This window comes from Manis javanica, chromosome 8, assembly GCF_040802235.1.
Source record: "Manis javanica isolate MJ-LG chromosome 8, MJ_LKY, whole genome shotgun sequence".
Taxonomy (NCBI): Eukaryota; Metazoa; Chordata; class Mammalia; order Pholidota; family Manidae; genus Manis; species Manis javanica.
Window position 1 is genome coordinate 81931806 of NC_133163.1, and position 16796 is coordinate 81948601.

Below are 16796 nucleotides of genomic sequence, written 5' to 3' on the forward strand. Positions count from 1 at the left end.
GAGGCTGCGCGTGGGAGAGGGGCTCCCGGCAGGGGCGACGGCGGAGGGGCGGAGGCGGGCGCTGCGGGGCGGGGCGGGGCGGCCGTCTCAGCCCTCCCTGGCGGGGCCCCGCGGCCTGGGAGCCCGGGCGGGCCGAGCCGTCACCGCGGCCGGAGCTGTCCCCTAGCCAGACCCGGCGAGACGCGAGCGGCGGGAGGGAGGCGGCGGCGCTCCCGGCCCCGCCCGCCCGCCCGAGCGCTGGACGCGGCCCCGCGCCGAGCCATGGTGAGTCCCGCGTCGCGGCCCCGGTGTCCCCTCCGCCTTCGCGCCGCCCGCTGCGGGCCCTCAGTCCCAGTCCGGTGGCCCCTGCCTGCCGTGGACTGTTGAGCGCTCCTGGGACTCTCCTCCCTCCTATCTCCCCTTCTTCCCCTTGATCTGTCGGCCAGCCCCACTGGCTGGCTCTGCCTGCCCGGATATTCCCTCACCTGTTCTTTCTTCCTCCCCCACCCTCCCTTTGGTCTCTCCGCTAATCCACACACCTCCCCTGCTCTCCTCTGGCATGACCCGTGCCCTCCTTTGCAGGATCTTCGTCCCGCATCCCGGTCCCAGCTCCCTACCCGCGGGAGACCCCTGCGGGTGTGTTGCAATGGGCCGGCCTGGGTCACGAGAACTGACCTGTCTGGAACCACCATTTTCCATCCCAGTCCCCAGCACGATGAGCCGGGCCCACCCATCCGGCCCTGGGGGACCGGCCAGCTGTGGCTGGGCTGGGGCCAGGGACATGGCCAAAGAGGGAAATTCCCGCAGGGAAAAGAGGGGCTGCCTCAGGATAATGGACAGAGTGGGGAGGGGGATCTCATAGTGCCAGGGGGCGTGACGCTGCCCGAGCAGACGGGTGAGGGGAGAGGGAGAGTGCCTGGAACTCACGCTGCAGGGAAGAGCAGCACTGTCTCAGAGCACCCCCGTAAGGAGAGGGCAGGGGGCACAGGCGGGAGCTTCCTGCTGGGAGTAGGGGACCCTGGCGGCAGCGACTCAGGACACAAGAAGCTGGAGGGCACTGTTAAGGGAAGCCCGTATCAACAGGAGTGGCCCCTCATCCTGCGAACTTTCACTCCAGAAGTACTCTCTTTAGAGTCACTGCAGAGCGAGCACTGCCAGAGAGAGTGCCCGCTGCAGGAGGCCTGGAGACGGGGGTGGGGACACGGCCTAGGGGGCCTCGCTGCAGAGAATGGAGGAAGGAGAGAGGCCTTGACGGGGGCGCTCACTGCAGAGAGTGGAGCGGGGTGGGAGGAGCATTGCCCCGCTGCTCCTCTACCAAAGGAGGGCACCCCCAGAGAGGGAGGCTGGAGCACGAAAAAAGATGAACTGAGCCAGGGAGAGCTGACTCAGTCTCTCTAGTCTTTTCTCTTTGGTCCCGGCCGGCTAGAGACCCGGTCTCTCTGCTCCAACCCGCGCCTCCCACCCCAGACCCCTCCTCCCCTCCTGCCGCTGCCGTTTCCTGTGGCTGAGACTCACGCTCAACCATGAGCTCACCGCCCCTAATGGGTTGCAGCTGCCTCGCGGCTCAAGCGCTAGCTCCCCCCACCTGGCCTGCGAATGGACAGCCCTCTCTGCCTCGCCCCCGCCCACGCTCACAGCGCTGGCCGGGGCCCGGGAACACTGCGGGGTCTGTCTGCTCGCCCACACACCTCGGGCCGGGTCTCTGTGCTGACGCACTAAATGTCCCTCTCTGGAGTGGCTGCCCTAGCTTCTCAGAGGGTCGGGTCCGACAGGCAACTAGCAAGAGGAACCCTCAGTAAAATACGCAGTCTTGTGTTCAAGAGCAAAAAGGCAGTGCTGGCGGGGGTGGGGGCGGTAGGGAACTAGATGAACATTGCATCCCCTTGCTCACTTACTGCAAAGAAATGTGATAAAATGACTTAAGAGCCATCTTGAAAGAAGTTTACAAAGAAATAGCCTAAGGCGTGGTTGTTCAGGGTATGGCTTGGAGAAAGCTATCCCATTGGCAAGTCCAGGGGAGCTGGGCCGAGTCTTTAATGGCTCCAGGTGTAGGTTGGCAGAGAGGTCCTACTGGAATCAGAAAATACTAACCGTCAAGCCTCCTCCTCCCTTCCTACATGTTGCTTTTAGGACTTTTTCCTTTTCAGCTGCCCCCACCCAGTTCCTTGTAACCCAATTCCACTGGGAAATTGTGATTACTTTAGAGCCACTCTGGGAGAGGGGGGTGGGTTGCTAGAAAGACTGAAGACGCCCCTTCAGTCCTTCCTGCCCAATGACCACCTCCCAGGATCTGACTGTGCCTGGTTGGTGGCACCTCCACTTAAAACGGGAGTTCCAGGTGTGGAGAGGCCTGCAAGGTAACTGTACAAAAACTAACCACCCTCCAAGGCTCTCCACCATCAGTTAAGTCTTCTGATGGCCCAGGAGCCTGCCTCCTGAGGATGACCTATGCAGTCAACCCCATTCACAAGAACCAGGGACAGCTCTGATCAGAGACATTCACGACAAATTCTCCAAAAGCCAAGGTCTCAGAGCTCAAGTATGGAGGGCACTACTAGGCCCATGCAGTCTGACTAGCACAGCCCCCCTGGGGCCCTCCCAGGCTCATTCAGCCAGCATTTCCTGAGTGCCCTCTGTGAGCACACCCTGTGCCCACAGTGTGACCCCCAGGGTATACAGCCAGCCCCATACCAGGAGCCATGCTTGCGTGATCTCAGGATCTGCATTCTGGTCTTGTCTTTCCCAGGAGCCTGAGCCAGTGGAGGACTGTGTGCAGAGCACACTTGCCGCCTTGTACCCACCCTTTGAGGCAACAGCCCCCACACTGTTGGGCCAGGTGTTCCAGGTGGTGGAGAGGACCTATCGGGAGGACGCACTGAGGTACACGCTGGACTTCTTGGTGCCTGCCAAGCACCTGCTTGCCAAGGTCCAGCAGGAAGCCTGTGTGAGTGTCCATGTATCTCTGTTCTATCTCCTCAAAGATCCACTGCCTCACTCTAGAGACTAGCCAGACTAATTTCTCCTGCTGCAGAGATGCTACCTCCCTGACACTGATAAGCCCAGAAAGCAGAGACCACTCAGATACTAACACATGCACAGAAATTCATCTTCCCCAAATACCCTTAGAAACGTCAACTGCCAAAGACCTTGACCCCCCCAGACCCAATTCCAGATATTTCCCCCTTCACTCCAATTTTTCAAGATACTTGTTCCCCCAGACATGACTCAACAGAGATCATTCACTTCTACAGGTATAAAGACCTCTTAAGAGTCTGTGACTCCTCCAAGAGAATGGCAGCTGCTGACCATGTCTTTGTAATGACTCAGTTCTACCCTCCTACACATGGATCTTGCTTCCTAGAGAAGTGGTCTACTACCAGAAAACTAACCAGTCCCTGTCCCTTCCTTTGCCACATGAACACCTAAGATATCTCCCAGCTCCCCTGGAATCACAACCCACCAGGCATAAGGCGAGCCCTGCCTAGGTGTTCCCTTTCTAACTGCCCCCTTCTGGTTTCATCAGCAGAGGCCTGAGCAGTCTCCCACCTCTCTCCCCAGGCCCAGTACAGTGGTTTCCTCTTCTGCCATGAGGGCTGGCCCCTCTGCTTGCATGAGCAGGTGGTGGTGCAGCTAGCAGCCCTGCCCTGGCAGCTGCTGCGCCCAGGAGACTTCTACCTGCAAGTGGTGCCCTCCGCAGCCCAAGCACCCCGCCTGGCACTCAAGTGCCTGGCTCCAGGGGGTGGCCGGGTGCAGGAGCTGCCTGTGCCCAATGAGGCCTGTGCCTACCTGTTCACACCTGAGTGGCTACAGGGCATCAATAAGGACCGGCCAACAGGTCGCCTGAGTACCTGTCTACTGTCTGCGCCCTCTGGGATTCAGCGGCTGCCCTGGGCAGAGCTCATCTGCCCACAATTTGTGCAAAAAGAGGGCCTCATGGTTGGACATCAGCCAAGCATGCTGCCCCCAGAACTGCCGTCTGGACCGCCAGGACTCCCCAGCCCTCCACTTGCAGAGGAGTCCCTGGGCACCCGGAGTCCTGGGGATGGGCACAACGCCCCTGCTGAAGGACCTGAGGGCGAATATGTGGAGTTGCTGGGGGTGACGCTGCCTGTGAGGGGGAGCCCCATGGATGCTGAGGGCTCCTCGGGCGTCTCCAGGACTCGGACAGTACCCACCCGAAAAGGTGCTGGAGGGAAAGGCCGGCACCGAAGACACCGGGCTTGGATGCACCAGAAGGGTCTGGGCACTCAAGACCAGGACAGGGCGCGCCCACCCGGTGAGGGGAGCAGCACAGGAGCCTCCCCTGGGCCTCCCCCTGGAGCTGAGGCTCTCCCAGGGGCAGCATCCCTGGACGTATCTGAGTCCCCAGGAGAGGCACTGCAGGAAGCCTCTGAATCTTGCCCCATGAGGCCAGGAGAGGTCAGGGGAGGAGCAGGCCAAGGCACTGAAGGACCACCTGGCACTCCTCGGAGAACAGGCAAAGGAAACAGGAGAAAGAAGCGAGCTGCAGGCAGAGGGGCTCTAATCCGAGGAGGGGACTGTGCTCCACTGAGGGGGGACAAAGAAGAGACTGACTACCAGGAAACTCTTGTCAGTCTGCCCCCACCAAATGAGCATGAACTTCCAGGATGCAGCCTGGTTAAGGAGGAGCATGAAGGCCTGGGGACACCAGAGTCTGAGCTGAAACAGGAGCTCAACCCAGAAGATGAAAAAGAGCCTCGGCCCCCAGAAGCGTGTGGGTGCCTAGAAGAAATGGCCAGAGAGAAAGAGCAGGAGGCACCCAACATGGTGGGCACAGCAGGTGAGATGACACGGAGGCTGGCAGGGCAAGGGCTAGTGTAGGTTGGACCTAGGGCAGGGGGCTGGAAGAGGAGCTAGGAGCAGGATAGGCAGACCCATCCTCATCTCCGGCCCATAGGTCTGCCTCTGTCTGTGCAGGACTCTCAGGTCCAGAAGGGTCCCTGTTGGACCCCCCAGCACCACCCCTGGAGACTCTGCAGGAAGTAGAAGGGGGCAGCATCCCGGAAGAGGCCCCTCCAGTCCCCATCACTGATGACACAGCTATAGCTTGGGACTTGATGGCATCTGGATTCCTTGTCTTGACTGGTCAGTGAGCATCAATGGTTGAAGGGAAGTGGGTCAAGGAAGAGAAGCCATCAGGGTGGGCTGCAGAGGGAGGCAGGGTGGGTGGTAGGTAGCCAAGGCATGCCCCCAGCCAGGACAGCCTGGCCATTTTGTGTCCTCAGGAGGGGTGGACCAGAGTGGGCGAGCTCTGCTGACCATTACCCCACCGTGCCCTCCCGAGGAGCCCCCACCCTCCCAAGACATGCTGAGCACTGCTCTTCGTTACCTCCACTCACTGCTCAGGTAACCAAGGCCCAGCACTGGCACCCTGGACATTAACCTCCTGAGTCATGAGGACTCTGACCTCCTCTCTTCTCAGAACACTGTCCTCCTGACCTCTAGGACACCTGCTTCTTCATCCCTCAGATTTTCAAGTCATTGACTTTTGATCTTACTGACCCCTGACCTCTAGAATATCTTCATCAATCTTTAAAATCCAAAGTGATGGCTTTCAATATCCTAAGACACTACTTAGAGTATCAGGATATTGATTCACTCATTCAACAACTATTTATTGAGCACCAAGAAGTAGGCACCATGCTAAGTGCTGGCATTAAATTCATACTCTTCCAGAGCGTAAAATTCTTAACCTTCCAGATCCAGGTCTCATGAGTGTAGACTCCTGATTGCTAGGTCACTGTCTCTTAGACCATACCCAGACTTTGTCTCTGCCCATTTCCTCCCAGATGTACCAGGAACTAACTTCTCCTGAGGTCTAGTAACACTAAAACCAGATCCTGTGCTGCTATCCCCACTGCACACGCGCACACGCACGCACGCACGCACGCACTCACTCACTCACTCACTCACTCACTCAATCAGCATTCTTAGTTCCTCCTGCCCCCACAGGCCTGATCTACAGATATTGGGGCTGTCCATCCTGCTGGACCTTCGTAAGGCACCCCCACTGCCTCCAGCACTCATTCCTGCCCTGAGTCAACTTCAGGTAACCAACCCCTTGAACAGGTACTTCTCCTGAGCGTAACTCTTCCCTACTGGCCATTCCAGGCCATCAAATTGCCCACAGTTTAGGGTTATTCTTCTCTGCTGTCAGGACTCAGGAGACCGTCCCCTTACTGAGAGGCTGCTGCTTCTCACTCATCATGATCCTCCGATCGAATTGCATGGATTTCAGGTTTGAGCTCCTCACCCACTCCTCGAGCCCCTCAGTAGTGGAGAGAGAAGAGCCTGGTCCCTGAGCCCGTGCCCACATTGGAAACCGTCTGCCTTCTCATGTCTGCAGGGTGCTGAGGTGCTGTCAGAGAATGATCTGCAAAGAGTGGCCAAGCCAGAGGAGCTGCAGTGGGACTTGGGAGGTCACAGGGTCCCCTGCCCCAGCCAGTGGGTAGAGACGCACCAGGTAAGCTTCCCCCCTCCCACCCAGGACACAGAGAGTCAGGAATTACCCAGCTGAGAACATTCTAGAGGAGAAGGCAGATCTGAGACGTGGCCATGGGGTTAGGAAAGAGTGATTTCCTTTCCATTCAATTCAGCAAGTATTTATGGCTCACAAACCATGAACAAAATACCGTGCATGTACCATGGGTTACTTGGGATATGAGAGGAATTAAATTAAATTAATTCTGAACATGACATCAAGTAGCATATGATTTTTGGTGGGGGATAATTCAGAAGCTACTGGAGAAGAGTGTAAGATAATGTCACCTGGGTTCTGGAAAGAGCTGAGAGTCAGGAAGGCTGGTTCTGGTTCCATGTGACTTTGGACAAGTTTCTGTACCCCATTTCTGGAGATGGTGCCCTTTCTGTACCTGCTTCTGCATTAACATCCAGGTCTCAGGCTCCTCACCCACAAAATACACCAATTGTGATATCATCTGAGTCTATGAACCTAAGTGTGTAAGTATTCAAAAAGAGAGATGTAACATGATCTGAGCTGAGTATTAATGGGGTTCTGTAACATGGTCTCTAAGTTATGCATCAAAGAGCAAGGGGATCTAAATAGAGTTTCATAGGGTAAAAACCTAATGCAGACAGAGGAAAAGGAGGCTTTTTATGAAGCTGTATAATATGCCAGACTTTATCTCTAAACCTCATAAAATCCTGTGTGTCTTATCTTGACTTTATAGTTGAGGAAACTGAGGTTCAGAGAGGTTTCTGGACCTGCACAAGGTATTAACAAATAGTATGCAACCAAGTCAGAAATCGAACTGGCATTGCCTGTGTAAAAGTCTCCACCCTAGGGCTTAGGCTTCTAATCCTCAGCTCTGTACCCGGACTCTATCCCATGCCTGTGTTTCAGCAAGCAGCAAGGCTGTGCCATCTGTGTCGTGGTGTGCTGGGCTCCATTCAGCAAGCCATCAAGGAGCTGGAAGGCACAGCAGAGCCAGAGGGAGGGGTATGCAATGAGATGGGACCACCTGGGATGGGGTGGGGTAGGACAGGATGGGACTGGGCTGGGAGCTTTCTCCTGGAACCTCAACTGTCAATACTCCCTGCCCCCAGGAGGCCATAGGAATGCCTGAGCCCCTCCAGAAGGTGCTGGCAGATCCCCGGCTGATGGAGCTGCAGAGGGACGGGGGAGCCATCCTGATGAGGCTGCGCTCCACCCACAGCAGCAAGTACGGAGGACTAGGTCATGCCTTTCTGCTTATATATCATAACTCTCACAACATCCCTAGGTGCTGGTTATGATTACAAGTGGGGATTTGGAGGACCAGAAATGTTAGATGTCCTGGCCAAGGTTAGTCAGTAAATGAGAGTCAGGGTTCAAATTCAGGCCTTTACGCTGACCCAAGATGCCTGCTGCCTCTCATGTTGGCATGGGGCGCAAGGAGCATGACAAGGCCAGGAGTTCACTCTGCCTCCTCCTTCCCCAGGTTGGAGGGCCCAGGCCCAGCCACACTGTATCAGGAGGTGGATGAAGCTATTCACCAGCTCGTGCGCCTCTCCAACCTGCATGTGCAACAGCAGGAGCGCCGGCAGCGACAGCACCAACTCCAGCAGGTGAGCCAGGATCCTCACATGCCTCTCCCTCAGACAGGGAGCTTGGCCTCCAGCACTCCCTTTTCCACTGACGCCTACAGTTGATGGTGTTCTCCTAACCAGGCTTAGTTGAATGGCTCTCCCACTCACCACACCTTCGGCCACAGTCAGCATGAGATTCCCTTCCCGCATCTCAGCAGCAAGTAGAGAAGTCAGATCTCCCCTCCCCACTGTTGATATTTGATCCTTTGAGATTGTGACAGATGCTTGGGTGCCCTTTGGGAATTCTTGGAAGAGTTGGTGGACTCTGGAGTGCCCACCTCCTTAGTTTAAACACAATAGGGTCTATTAATACCACCTCTTTAGCTATATTGCCACCCATGCTCCCTCAACTCCTATAGGGATGGCATCCCCCAAACCTGGGGCTGGCAAGGCCCCACCTCCCTCCATCTTGAAAGGGGAGGGGAAAAGAACCCAGTAAATGCTTTGGGAACCAGGATTCTTTGTGGGAAGATTTAGGGATAAGGCTGCTTCTCTGCACCTTTATTCTTCTCTCCTGGGGTTAAGAGCTCCATAGGGATATGTTCTCTATCTTACCATGTGGGGTACCAGGGCCTTTGAAATCTGACTGTTCCCCTTAGGCCCAAGTGTGGTGAGTGAGCACTTCATGGACCCACATGTGGGCATCAGGAGAAGGGTCATCTCAAGGTCAATGTCAAGGGGTGGAGGGAGGGACCTCAGTTTTCTAGGGTTTCTCTATATTGACTTCCTCCACCCCAGTATCCAAGGGGTTGTATGTCTGTTTGCTCGCTTGCTTATTAGCTGTTTCCCATTTCAAAACCATTAGTATGCAGGATTTGGGGTCTAAAGTGCTCAGCTTGAGTTCTAGCTCTGCTAGGAGTGAGATGTTGGACCAGTCTTGAAGCATATTGAGTTCCCAAGTCCTCATCTGTAAAAGGAGGGGGATAAAAGCCCTTAGCTCACAAGGGTGCTAGGATGATCAAGTGAATTCAGCAAAGGACCGTTATTGTTGGCTCTGGTCATTAGGAACATTCCTCAGGCTGTCTCACTGCAGCTTCCAGCCTTTCCTCAGAGGAAAAACTTACCATCCCTTTTTAGTCAAATATCCCAGAACCAAAGTGAGCATCTCTAGAGCCCCCTAATAGGCAACTAGAGCTGGACACACACACACAACCACCTCCTCCTGGCCATCTCTCCAAGCCTGGTCCCTAGGACCTCTGCCCACCCATCACTGGGCTTGGTGAATATGAAATTTCTCCTGGCCCTTGATTACCCAGGTGATCTGCATCCTGCTTCAGGCTCATCCCTCAAAGCTTCCTGCCAGCTCCAAGTCCCCTTCATCCGGTGCTTTAACCAAGATCTTACTCACTTTCTCAACTGATCCTTATAGAATCTACCACCACTGACTGCTATCATTTCCCCTTTACAGCTGAGATGAAAAGACTGCCCAGGGTTCTATGGCTGGGGTGGTGGGGCTGGAGCTGGATCTCAGCATGTCTTCCCACTGCCTGGCCTCCTTCTCCCTTACAGCCCCACTCCCACCCCATCTGTCTGCCTCAGGTGCTGCAGTGGCTCTCGGGCCCAGGGGAGCAGCAGCTGGTGAGCTTTGCCATGCCAGGGGACTCGCTGTCTGCCCTGCAGGAGACAGAGCTACGATTCCGGGCTTTCAGTGCTGAGGTCCAGGTGAGACAAGGGACAGGGGCAGGTGAGATGGGGCACACAGGGAGGGAGGGAGAGACTGACTGTAACTGAGGATTAGGTCTGAGCACAGCCTCCCTTCTCCAGGAGCACCTGGCCCAGGCACGGCAGGCCCTGGCCCTGGAGGAGGACACCACCTCCCAGAAAGTTCTGGATATCTTTGAACAGCGGCTGGAGCAAGTTGAGAGTGGCCTCCATCGGGCCCTGCGGCTACAGCGCTTCTTCCAGCAGGTGTGTGCAGAGCCTCTTCCTTTTATGCCCACCATTGCCTTTCTTCTGCCTGGAGAGGCTGACCAGGTAGTTGTTAAAAACAGGGACTCAGGAGGCCATCTCATTGGCTTTGACTCTTGGCTCTGCCACCTACTTGCTGAATGACCTTGACAAGGTAGTAAAATCGAGCATGCTTTTGTAGGCACCCACCTCGCAGGGCTGCCATGAGGATGATGTAGGCAGTATGAAACAAGCACTTATCCCAGTGCCTGCCACTCATAAATCCTATATAAAAATTAGCTGTTCTTTCATCAAGGCTCCTCTGCCTTCACACCAGCTCTAAGTGATGTGGTTGGGCAGTAATGCTCAGACAGTGAGGGAGGGGTTCTGAGAGGACTGGGAGGATGATGGGCACTGGGAAACCATCAGCAAAGAGGACAGGAGCTGTCATCAGGCAGCGTGTGCACAGCACGGACCTCACCTTCCTCTCCCCATTTCCACCCCCTTTGTCCTGGTAGGCACATGAATGGGTGGATGAAGGTTCGGCCCAGCTGGCAGGAGTGGGGCCAGGTCGGGAGGCAGTGCTGGCAGCCCTTGCTCTGCGCCGGGTCCCGGAGCCCAGCGCTGGCACCTTCCAGGAGATGCGGGCCCTGGCCCTGGACCTCGGCAGCCCGGCAGCCCTGCGAGAATGGGGCCATTGCCGGGCCCGCTGCCAAGAACTGGAGAGGAGGATTCAGCAGCAGCTGGGAGAGGAGGCGAGTCCTCGGGAACACCGGCGACAACGGGCAGACAGTGCCAGCAGTGGAGGGACCCAGCAAGGTCCCCACAGCCCCTCACCTAGCCTCAGCTCCCTACTGCTCCCCAACAGCCCTGGGCCACGGGCAGCCCCATCCCATTGCTCCCTGGCCCCATGTGAGGAGGACTGTGAGGAAGAGGGTCCTGAGCCTGTTCCAGAAGCAGAGGGCAAGCCACCAAGGACTGTGCTGATCCGTGGCCTGGAAGTCACTAGCACTGAGGTGGTAGACAGAACATGCTCACCCCGGGAACATGTGCTGCTGGGCCGGGCCGGGGGGCCAGACAGGCCCTGGGGAGTAGGCACCCCCCGGATGGAGCGCAAGCGGAATATCAGGTGAGAGCCCAGTCCAGTTGGTGCCCACGAGGAGGGTCCAACTGCCCAGCAGGAAAAGACTACTACATTGTGGGGCGGTGCCTCCCTGCTATGTCCCGACCTTCTCTGCCCCTTGTACCTGCAGTGCCCAGCAGCGTTTGGTGTCTGAGCTGATTGCCTGTGAGCAGGAGTACGTGGCCGCCCTGAGTGAGCCAGTGCCACCCCCTGGGCCTGAGCTGACCCCTGAGCTTCGGAGCACCTGGGCCGCTGCTCTGAGCGCCCGGGAGAGGCTTCGCAGCTTCCATCGGATGCATTTTCTGCGGGAGCTTCAGGGCTGCGCCACCCACCCCCTGCGCATTGGGGCTTGCTTCCTTCGTAATGTGAGTGACCCCCTAAAACTTCCTCCAGGTCCTCTCCCTTTCTGTGTTTCAGGCCCATCCATTTGTCCCTCCTTCTCAGTATCTATCCCCCCTCCTAAAATGTGTGGTCCAAGACTCTGGGCCACTCTGGAGCTACACAGCCTCTGTGTGCCCATCCTCAAGGGCTGCCTGGCCTTCACTCTCTCCTGGAGCCTGTCAGCCCCTGGATGGAACAAGTGGCCTGCCCATCCTTTGGGCTATAGTGAGGATGGGGAGGGAGTTAGGGGAAGACTTGTCTCTGGGACCTCGCCAGGGATGCCTTACCTCTTACCTATTGGCACAGGGGGACCAGTTCAGCCTTTACGCCCAGTATGTGAAGCACCAGCACAAACTGGAGAATGGTCTGGCCGCACTCAGTCCACCAGCCAAGGTAAACCTTCCCTCCAAACTCCGTGAGAAGGGGAGGGGCCAAGAAGACCTAAAACACACGCAGCCTCAAAATCTCTCAGGGAAAATAAGCTTTTCTGGATGTGTCCAGGAATATCCCAGAATTGGTAAGGGTGGGACAAGCACAGGAGTGGGAGCCAGGTAAGACTGGGTTCTTATACAGTCCACCTGAAAAGACTCTGGGCAAGTTTTGATTCCTCTGGTCCTCTTGTTTTTATATTTGGTGAACGGGGGCAATATTCACTATATCCAGCTTGCAGATTGCTCTGAGCATCAAAAGACCTTACATCAAAAGATGTGTAAGTGCCTTCAAAAGTTAAAAGCCAGAGAATAAAAGGAGCTGTATGTCATCCTACTCCATTCCTCTTCAAGATACAGAGGATGATTGAATCTCCCCCATCTGCTGCTTTCTGGGGGAAGATTTTTCACCTGACCTTTGGGATTATCTGGGCTTCATCTACCCCCAAAAGCTTGGAGTACCACCATCTTCCCCGCAGAGCTCAGCCCCCATCAGCTCCAGCCCCTGCCCTCATCTCTGTCTCCTCCCCAACCTAGGGGTCCATGGAAGGTGGCTCTGTCCTGCCCCGGGCCCTGCATCAGCCCCTGGAGCAGCTGGCTCGGTATGGACAGCTCCTGGAGGAGCTCCTGAGAGAAGCTGGGCCTGAGTTGAGTTCTGAGCGCCAGGCTCTTGGGGCTGCCATGCAGCTGCTTCGGGAACAAGAGACCCGTGGTAGAGACCTGCTGGCAGTGGAGGCGGTGCGTGGCTGTGAGGTGAGGCCATGGCTCCAGCTGCTCCAAACTTCCTAGCCCTGTGACCCCAGCAGCAGTGTGGACTGGTAACAAGAGAAGTAGCCTCAAGGTCAGAGGGCTCCAGGCCTCTAGATTCTAATCACGTGGATGGTCTTGTTTGAGTCACTGAATATGACTGGGCCTCAGTTTCCTTATCTATAAAGAAGCTATGTCTTGCTCATCATTCCATGATCCTACATCTGCCTGTGCTTTCCTGTTCCTTTGCTTTTCTCCTGCATCTCAGCACCTAACACATACCTTATTATCCTCTACCAAGCCTCTTTCCAGCCCCGAAGTTCCAGAACAAGCAGGGAACCTCCCTCCTCTGTGATAGACCTCTTTCCCCTTCAATTCTTTGCTGATTCTCTTCCTGGGGCAAATGGTGCTTTGGTCCCCGACATTCAAAGGCTTCCCCATGGGAGGCTGTCAGCCTTACTGTGCAAGGTGCCTTCTGTCTTCAGAGATCAGGGCTGTGCTGCTAGGCCAGGTGTGTTGTGCATGATCACCAGTGGATGGAATGTGGGCTGAGGACTTCCCTGTTCCTAACCCCACCTGAGAACCAGTGCATTAGGCCTCTTGCCATAAATACAATTTTTACTCTCCATAAAATATACACAAAAGGCTCCAGGGCCAATGACCTTTCCTTTTCCTTTCCCCAGACAGATCTGAAGGAGCAGGGACAGCTCCTGCATCAGGATCCCTTCACTGTCATTTGCGGCCGAAAGAAGTGCCTTCGCCATGTCTTTCTGTTTGAGCATCTCCTTCTGTTCAGCAAGCTCAAGGGCCCTGAGGGAGGGTCAGAGACTTTTGTTTACAAGCAGGCTTTTAAGGTATAATGCCTGAAACTCGGTGGGTGGGAAGGTACAGGACAGGAAGTCATGCTTTTCTTGAGAACTCAGAATGTTCTGGAAATTCATTCCCAACCCAGATTCAGAATCTGCATCATCTTTGGCCTGTAATCAACCATCAGATTATAGTGTCAGGTGATCGAAGTCCCTGACGTTGCCCTACTCCATGGGGTTTCCTTATCAGTCATACAGGAGATTCATGAGGCATTCAAGCCAGAATGTTCTTTTCCACATTAAGAACACACACACCTTTTGAGTTAGGGGAGCTCCTTGGGAATGGGGAGAAAGGACACTATGTATATATATAGCTTAACTTGACTGAACCAAAGAGCCCAAGAAGAAGACCTTACCTTAGGGTAACAGCCTTGGTATCCAGATAACAACAATAAAAACCTATAGTCCTAGATCAGGCAGTGTGGCATGATTCCAAGGGTTTCTAGACTTTGTCCTTCTACACTAGTTCCAGGTTTTCAGGGTGATGTACTGTATAGAGAAAAAGTCTAGGTTTGAGGTAACAGACATGGGTTTGAACCCTTTTTCTCTAATAAGCAATGATAAGCTCTCAGGCATGTCTCTGGGCATTCCCTGCTGTAAATTATGGTTATGAAGACTAAATGTAGAGCACTTGGCACATGGTAGGTGTTGAGCAAACATTACAGAACACATACGAGATGCCAGGCTAAGTGTAGTCTTTTCCATGTGCTGCCATTAGGCAGGACATGCTCCTTCATCCTCTCTCCTCTGCTCTTTCTCAGACTGCTGACATGGGGCTAACAGAAAACATCGGGGACAGTGGGCTGTGCTTTGAGTTGTGGTTCCGGCGGCGGCGTGCACGAGAGGCATACACTCTGCAGGCAGCCTCCCCAGAGATCAAACTCAAGTGGACAAGTTCTATTGCTCAGCTGCTGTGGAGACAGGCAGCCCACAACAAGGGTACCCGGCAGAGCCAGGGCAGGATTGCCTGGGGTTAGGGTTATAGCAGAAGGTTAGCTGTGAGAGTGTGGAGCCCATTCAGGAAAACAGAGTATAGAATGGAAAAAAGGACAGTGACTTTTGAGAAGATTCAAGACCTGATTTGAGAGAGACTGCTGGGATAGAAACTAGTCTAAGATGTACAGAAGGAAAGAGGAAGCTAACAAATTTCAAGGAAGCAAGAACAAATTTCAGGCTGGGCAAAAGGGAATGAGGGAGTGCTCACTGTATCTGAGTGTCAGAACTTCCTTGCTGTGTGATCTAGTTTTTCTGTGTTTTGTTTATGGAGAGGGGGGAGTTGTTTTTGCTTTTGTGTGTTGGCTTTCTTGTAATTCTCTGAACCTCATTCAATTCATCTGAAAAATGGAAAGTAATAGCTACATTTTAGTGTGATAGGAAGGATTCAATAAGGTGATCTATATGGAAGCACTTGATAAACTGTAGAGGTCTAAAATGCAGGAGTTGTGCTTAATGCTGAAGAAGAAGGGAGGAAGGTATTAGCAGAGAAGTTGAGCAGCTGGAATACCAAATGGGCAGGATGCAACATAAAGGAGAGAAGAGACAGATGTCTGAGGAAGAAGTCAAGGACCACCACCATCCTCCATGTCATGACAGTCAACAGAAAGAGTAACAAGAGATATCACAGGAATGAAAAGGAGGAGTGAGAGCTGGGAAGGCACAAAAGGGAGTCTACCATGGCAGTGCTAGGGGCTGGGGCAGAGGAGGGGCCGCAGGAGATTGGTGACAGGGTCTCTGTTCCCTAGAGCTCCGAGTGCAGCAGATGGTCTCCATGGGCATCGGGAACAAACCCTTCCTGGACATCAAGTCCCTTGGGGAGCGGACGCTCAGTGCCTTGCTCACTGGAAGAGGTGAGAGCCGGTGTGCTGGGGGGTGGCCCCCAGAATCCAAGACTCGAGTGGGGAGACATGGTGGAGAGTAAGGAAAGGCAATGAATGGATATGTCTTCTCAGAAACTGTGGGGCTAACTGGGAGGCCCTCTATGAGACTGAGGGTGATTTCAGGGAGCCAGGAAGGCTTTCCCACACCAGCACCCCACCACTCACCCAATCTCTGCAGCTGCCCGAACCCGGGCCTCCGTGGCCGTGTCATCCTTTGAGCATACTGGCCCCTCCCTCCCTGGCCTCTCGCCGGGAGCCTGCTCCCTGCCTGCCCGCGTCGAGGAGGAGGCCTGGGATCTGGACGTCAAGCAAATTTCCCTGGGTGAGGCACCTCTCAAGGGTGGCTCCCAACAGCTGGGTCATGGTGGTGATGTTCAGGCTGCTTGCTGCTGAGCAATTCCTTTTTCTAGCCAAGTAGCCCAGTTGCCATGACAACTATGTACAGCTTCCCCATTGCTAAGAGCCTTCCATCTGGTTGCTATGGTAATGCTTACAGCAGCCTGTTGCTAAGAAGCACTTCCTCTGTACCTCTCTCTCTAGCTCTTCTTGGGTTTCTATGGAAACTGCCTCAGCTTCCTGTTGTACCCTCCTGGTTCACCACCGCAATATTTAATTTCCTGTTGATTCTTCCCTGGTTGCTCTAATGATGCTGCTGACAATTTCCTGCCTCTGGGTAGGCTGTTCTCTTGCAACTGGATTGCTATGGTGATTCGCAGCTTCCTATTGCTATGGAGCTTTTTCTTCCTTGATGGAGCAGCTTGATTGCTTGAGGTAATCTAGAGGGATTCTCTACCCTGCTCTTACCCTAGCTTTCCCTCCATCTCCAGAAACACTTGACTCTTCTGGAGATGTGTCCCCAGGACCAAGAAACAGCCCCAGCCTGCAACCCCCCCACCCTGGGAGCAGCACTCCCACTCTGGCCAGTGGCGGCATCTTAGGGCTGTCCCGGCAGGTAAGTGCCTGCAGTAGGGCTGGTAATAGGGTGATCTCTTCAGCTATTTTCTGGGTGGGCTCTTCTGATCCTTCAACCCATGGTGGGGTGTAGGGGAGCCAGTAAGCTTGTGCTCCTCAGTGAGGTACAGGTTGGATATATTATCCAGTCTGCCTTTCTCTCCCCCAGGCCTAGCTGAGAGGCAACAAGGTCAAAATCCTTAGTAAGGAGCACAGTGCAAGAGTGGATGGAAAGGGAAGAATGCCAGCAGCCTGGTGTGGGTTTGGATAAATCAGCAAAACAGGAACTTTGGGGGAAGAAAGAGAGGTGAACTGACAAGCTTGGGAGAGCAGGGAAACACAGGCAAGAGGTCATTTCTTATCTTTAAATTCACCAGCTTCTCTCCTCTCAGAGTCATTCCCGAGCCCTGAGTGACCCCACCACGCCTCTGTGACCTGAGTGAGTCAG

At 54.7% G+C, this 16796-nt stretch overlaps 1 protein-coding gene across 5 annotated transcripts in view; it reads left to right on the forward strand.

The window, feature by feature from the left end:
* Positions 1-16796, forward strand: part of ARHGEF40 (Rho guanine nucleotide exchange factor 40) — an 18084-nt gene continuing 1288 nt past the window's right edge. Inside the window, exons 1-23 of one of the 5 annotated variants that reach the window (XM_037000710.2) lie at positions 10-264; positions 2726-2923; positions 3538-4780; positions 4918-5085; positions 5226-5346; positions 5953-6049; positions 6158-6238; positions 6347-6463; positions 7364-7459; positions 7567-7682; positions 7941-8067; positions 9628-9750; positions 9853-9996; positions 10494-11104; positions 11229-11463; positions 11786-11872; positions 12445-12660; positions 13338-13508; positions 14282-14459; positions 15263-15367; positions 15576-15719; positions 16225-16349; positions 16726-16787. In XM_037000710.2, coding sequence (XP_036856605.2) covers positions 262-264; positions 2726-2923; positions 3538-4780; positions 4918-5085; positions 5226-5346; positions 5953-6049; positions 6158-6238; positions 6347-6463; positions 7364-7459; positions 7567-7682; positions 7941-8067; positions 9628-9750; positions 9853-9996; positions 10494-11104; positions 11229-11463; positions 11786-11872; positions 12445-12660; positions 13338-13508; positions 14282-14459; positions 15263-15367; positions 15576-15719; positions 16225-16349; positions 16726-16782 — 4563 coding nt within the window. In that variant the 5' untranslated portion in view covers positions 10-261 and the 3' untranslated portion in view covers positions 16783-16787. Of the gene's footprint in view, positions 265-2725; positions 2924-3537; positions 4781-4917; positions 5086-5225; positions 5347-5952; positions 6050-6157; positions 6239-6346; positions 6464-7363; positions 7460-7566; positions 7683-7940; positions 8068-9627; positions 9751-9852; positions 9997-10493; positions 11105-11228; positions 11464-11785; positions 11873-12444; positions 12661-13337; positions 13509-14281; positions 14460-15262; positions 15368-15575; positions 15720-16224; positions 16350-16725; positions 16788-16796 lie in introns of those variants that run through there. The other 4 variants (XM_037000707.2, XM_037000709.2, XM_073211567.1 and 1 more) reach the window with 4 other exon arrangements.